Source organism: Lissotriton vulgaris, chromosome 6, assembly GCF_964263255.1.
Source record: "Lissotriton vulgaris chromosome 6, aLisVul1.2, whole genome shotgun sequence".
NCBI lineage: Eukaryota > Metazoa > Chordata > Amphibia > Caudata > Salamandridae > Lissotriton > Lissotriton vulgaris.
In genome coordinates, this window is record NC_141694.1 from 1,332,137,969 (window position 1) to 1,332,143,528 (window position 5,560).

At 39.0% G+C, this 5,560-nt stretch overlaps 1 protein-coding gene across 1 annotated transcript; it reads left to right on the top strand.

Annotated features, from left to right (window-relative positions):
* Positions 1-303: 303 nt before the first annotated feature.
* Positions 304-2,355, top strand: LOC147708849 (52 kDa repressor of the inhibitor of the protein kinase-like). The gene is made up of 2 exons (XM_086925783.1): positions 304-1,144; positions 1,229-2,355. Exons 1-2 carry the CDS (start codon positions 304-306, stop codon positions 2,353-2,355), a joined length of 1,968 nt encoding a protein of 655 aa, XP_086781909.1.
* Positions 2,356-5,560: the final 3,205 nt, after the last annotated feature.

Genomic DNA, 5,560 nt, shown 5'->3' on the forward strand with positions numbered 1-5,560 from the left:
AGAGTATTTAATTATCCTCATTTCTTTTTAGAAATGGACATCCGAAAATTATTTTCAAAACGAAAATTGGATGATGAAGAATCTGATATTACTGAAGCAAGAAATTAATCTAGACATGATGAACAAGAGGAGGCAGAAGAGCCAAGCACAAGCAGTTCTGCAGGTCCAGTTTCAGCTCCAACAGAATGTAGCCATGATGTTGATGCTCCTGTGAATGATATTGGATTGTATTTGAATTTAGCAAAAAAAGTAACAGACGATGTAAAATACAATCTTCTGATAAATGCGTATACTCCACCAGAAATGTATGACTTCAAGAAAGATTCAGATGGAACACGCTGTTTCCGTCATGTGTGGATTAATCAATATTCACCATGGCTTAGCTACTCTCCTCAACTGAAAGGTGCAATTTGCAAGTTCTGCACAGTTTTTCCACAGCCAGTTCACCGTGGGATACAAGGAGCATTCATAACTATGCCTTTCACTAAATATAAAGACTTCCATGAAAGTGCACGCAAGCATGTCTTAACGTCTTGGCATAAAAACGCACAAGTGGATGCAACTCACTTTTTGGAGATCAGAAAGAAACCGGAAACAAGGATTGTTTGTCAAATAGACAACGCTGTGAAAAGGCATGTTGAAGAAAATCAGAAAAAGTTATTTCCAATTTTATCTACTATCTTACTTTGTGGCACACATGACATTGCTTTACGTGGGAAAAAAAGTACATCCGGAAACGTGCAAAGTCTGTACCAATTTCGCATTGAAGCAGAAGATGTCATCCTAAAGAACCATCTGGAAAATGCACCAGTTAATGCACGTTATACATCTGTTCGAGTTGAACATGAACTGATTACATTATGTGAAGAAACATTAAGAGAAGATCTAGTATCCTTAGTCAATAGGTCAAATGGATTTTCAATCATTGCTGATGAAAGTGCTGACATATCCGGAAAAGAACAGATGTCACTTGTAGTGCGTTTTGTAGACACCACAAGTAGCACCGTAGCTATCATCAGAGAAGAATTCCTTGGATTTGCAACCTTAAAAGAAATGGATGCTATCTCAATTGCAAATATGATTATGGATTCATGTTCTAAATTTGGATTAAACTTAGAAAAACTCCATGGCCAAGGATATGATGGTTGCTCTACAATGGCAGGAAAGGAAGGTGGCGTTCAAGCCATAATAAAGAGAAAATATCCTAAAGCTGCTTTTGCTCACTAAGCTGCACATAAACTTAATTTGGTTGTTAATGACCTGAATGCTGTTCCTGATATACGGAATTCTATTGGCACAGGGAAAGCCATCATCAAGTTTTTCCGTGAGAGTCCAAAAAGAAGATCTCTTATTCCTAATCTGCCATTGCTGAGTGAAACACGATGGACAGCAAAATACAAGAGCATTCGAATTTTTAGCTCACACTTTGAAGATATTTTTAAGCAATTAAGCTTATTAAACACTACAGCATCAGGGAAAACACGTCAGGATGCATATCAATTGCAATGTTCCTCCAGCACAGTGAGTTTTCTCTTTAGCTTGTCCATAATTTCAGATTACTCATCAAGATTGGAACCTGTAAGCCAGGCTCTCCAAGCTGTTCAGTTTGATATCCTAAAGGTGTGTAATCACGTGCAAGATCTTCTGACTGTGTTCCATGATCACAGACAAAAAGCAGAAGAGCAATTTAAGGAAATTTTTACAAAAGTTCAAACACTGGCAGAAAAACTGAACATCGAACTCTGTGTTCCCAGACAGTGTGGCCGGCAAGTATTTCGTTCTAATTTTGGTTCCTCTTCTGTGGAAGAATACTATCGCCAGTCTATCTATGTGCCATACATGGACTCTATCATCGCATCATTAGAAAGCCGGTTTGGCAATGAAAACAAGAAAAATTTGAGTTTATTTTCACTATACCCAAAACATATGGCAAAAATGACACTTGATCAATACAAATGCCATATTGCAAACATCAGAGAAATTTACGACATTGAAAACCTGGAAGCCGAAGCAGTCACATGGTTTCAGATCTGGTCAACGAAGGATGAGCAGTTTGACAATGGATTTCTGGATTTGCTAAACCACACAGATTTTTTTCCATCAGTCCAGCAAGCAATTCTCATTGCTCTCACATTACCAGTGACCACTTGCACAGTGGAAAGGTCTTTCAGCACAATGAGAAGGGTGAAAACCTGGTTGAGGTCGACAATGGCAGATGATCGCTTATCGGGTTTGTGCATGATGAGCATACATCGAGCAAAAATTGATGAAAACAAACAAAAGCTGATTGACAAAGTAATTGATAAATTTTCACAAGACTACAGACGTTTACAGTTCCTTTTTCGAGATAAGTAAACTAACCAGTGAACAAAAACTGTATAAAACTACTGCTCATTGAAAAATGTGACTGTTAAATTTCAGCAAGACTACATGTTTGCAATTCCTGCAAAAGTTATCCAGGTTAAGTTTATATGTTTTATTTTCCAATTTGGAAGAGAACAGAGCTGTTATTTTATTTATGGTAATATATTTGATTTTATTTATTTTAAGTTATTTAAGTTAATACATTTCCAAAATAAATACTTTTGTCATACTTTTTAATTCTCATTCGTTTGTGCACGTTAACAGTAAATGCAGACTGACTCTACATGTTTTTTTTTATAATACTGTCTTCACTGCCTTGGTCATTTGTATATGAATAATGTGGTGATTTCAATAGTGGTGACATAAAAACAGATTAGAAATTGCTTATCAGACAATGGCAGCTTGATCCTTCCATTAAGCCTTTGCATCAGATCAGGTTTCTAAACCCTTTGCATGCCTGTGCTTTTTCACTTTTGGCCAAGAGCTCTGCTTTTTTCTTTGCCAGCTACGAGAAGGTGTGAATGATATCTACCAAAGGCCACAAAAGAAAGAGATGGCTGTGGCACAATAACCCTAGGCTATGGTGTATGAGATCATATGCTGCCTGCTTCCTGCGCCCCAGTTTTTCTTGTGCCCCAACTGGCACACATCATGTCGGAGGATGGTAGTGACGTTAACATTTTGCCCCCCCCCCCACCCCCCCCTGGAAAAAATTCTGCAGACGCCCATGGAATCGCAAACCCCAGATGAAGATAGTCTGTACAAAATGACCATGCTTATGATTGAGGCAGAACAAAATAAATTGTTTCCTGTGTTCGATTGAGAAAAGATACCGGATGAATTGAAAAAGGTAGTGACAGAAAAGGTGTGGGATTTCACAGCAGAAGATATTGGGTTGATGAAAGATGTAGATCCTGTAAAAGTCTCTATAAAAGAAGGCGTGAGTTACCCGAACATTCCCCAGTATAAAATGACGGCAGAAATAATTGAAGGAATAACTCCAGTAATAAACAAAATGATTGAGCAAGGAATATTGAGAGAAATAAAGAGTAGTCCTTGTAGTTCACTGATAACGGGATTGAAAAGCCAAACGGAGCATTTAGGATTGTACAAGATTTTAGGAAGGTAAATAAAATAGTTGTCCCATGTTTTCTGATTGTACCAAATCCAGCAGTGATTTTATATCAAATTCCCCATGATGCAGAATGGTACACTGTAATAGATTTGTGTAATGCGTTCTTTACAGTTCTATTGCACCCAGAAAGCCACCCGATACTTGCTTTCAGATTCGGAGACCTTATTTTGGCATGGTGCCGAATTCCTCAAGGGTATACTGAAAGTCCATCTATCTTTAATCCGTTGCTAAAGAAATCATTAGAAAGTTTGAGCATGCCTGGAGAGTCTGTATTGGTTCAATATATCGATGATCTCCTAGTGGCAGGTAAGACAAAAGATGCATGTGTAACTGATACCACTGCATTATTAAATCATTTGGCCGAAGAAGGACAAAGTGTTTCCGTCAAAATTACAATTTTGTCAGAAGGAAGTGCAATACTTAGGTCATACGATTGCCAAAGGAATCAGACAAGTCACTGCAGAAAGTATTTAAATGATACAAGGAATGCAGCCACCGAAAACCAAAAGGCAAGTGAGGATGTTTCTGGGAATGGTGGGTTACTGTAGACAGTGGATTAGTGGATTCTCACTGATTGCCAAGCCATTGCAGAGATTAACCACAGCAGATATCAGAGACCCTATAGTTCTAACTAAAACTGAAATGGAAGCATTTGAACAACTGAACACGAGCTTATGTCAAGCACCAGCTTTAGGGATTCCTGACTATGAAAAAGAGTTTGAATTGTACTGCAGTGAACGAGAAGGATGTGCATTGTCAGTACTGATTCAGAGACATGGAAAACTGAGAAAGCCTATTGCGTATTTCTCAGTGGTTTTGGACCCTGTTGTAAAGGCATTGCCAGGTTGTCTGAAAGCAGTAGCAGCTACAAGCGTCAGTCTAGAACAAAGTGAAGGAATAGTGATAGGATTTCCTGTGAGGGTGTATGTACCTCATTCTGTGGAGATTCTCCTCACTAGGATGAAAACAGTACCTGACCAACAATAGGATGACAAAATATGAAAAAACGATTCAGGGAGCAGAAAATGTGACAATCTCTAGATGAGTAAGTGTGAACCCTTCTACATTATTGCCTGATACAATGGAAACCGAAGTGAGAAGTGAGGTTGATCACAATGCCTAGATGTTCTTGAATACTGTACCAAACCAAGAAAAGACATGAGCCATTGCCTGAATCTGACTATGTGATGTTTGTTGATGGTTCGTGTCTGAGAACAGATGAGGGTGTTTTGAGTGCAGCATATGCTGTCTGTACAGTGGCAGATGTATTGGAAGCATCATGTCTGAAAGGAATTTGTTCTGCTCAAATAGCGGAATTGATTGCTTTGATTCGAGCATGTGAACTGGAAAAAGAGATCAAGGTTACCATAGTGACTGATAGTCAGTATGAAAAAGGGGGATGACTACATTACCCGAGGTAACAGGTATGTAGACTCAATTGCCAAATACTGTGCTAAAAATCTTGCATCTATCAATCGGAAAGCATGTTTCAAGTCCTTTAATGCTAACAACTGTAGTTGAAACTTGGCAGGAAATGAGGCAAATGCAGGAAGAAGCTGATGAGGAGGAGAAAAATATTTGGTTAAAGGCAGGATGCAGACAAAGAGAGGAAGATGAAATTTGGGTTTACAAAGATGAAAGACCAGTACTGCCCGATAGCATGATCTCAAATATGGCCCGAAGGTACCATGGTCAGGCTCATATTGGGAGTGATGCCATGCTTTCTTTATTCAGACAGACTTGGTACAATCCCAAGTTCAGGATGATAGCTGAGGGTTTGTGCCAGAGATGCCTTGTGTGCCAACAGTTTAATTCAAACAGAAGAACAATTGTGAGTTTGGGAACCATAGGACGGGAGGGAGGTCCATTTACACAAATGCAATTGGATTTTATTGAGCTTCTGCCATGTAACAGGCTCAGATATGTTTAGGTGGTCATCTGTTTATTCTCCCGATGGGTAAAGGCTTTCCCCACAAGGAGGAATGATGGGCTAACTGTTGCAAAGTTACTTCTACGTGAAATCATCCCTAGATTCGGTTTCCTGGTGAGGATCGAAACTGA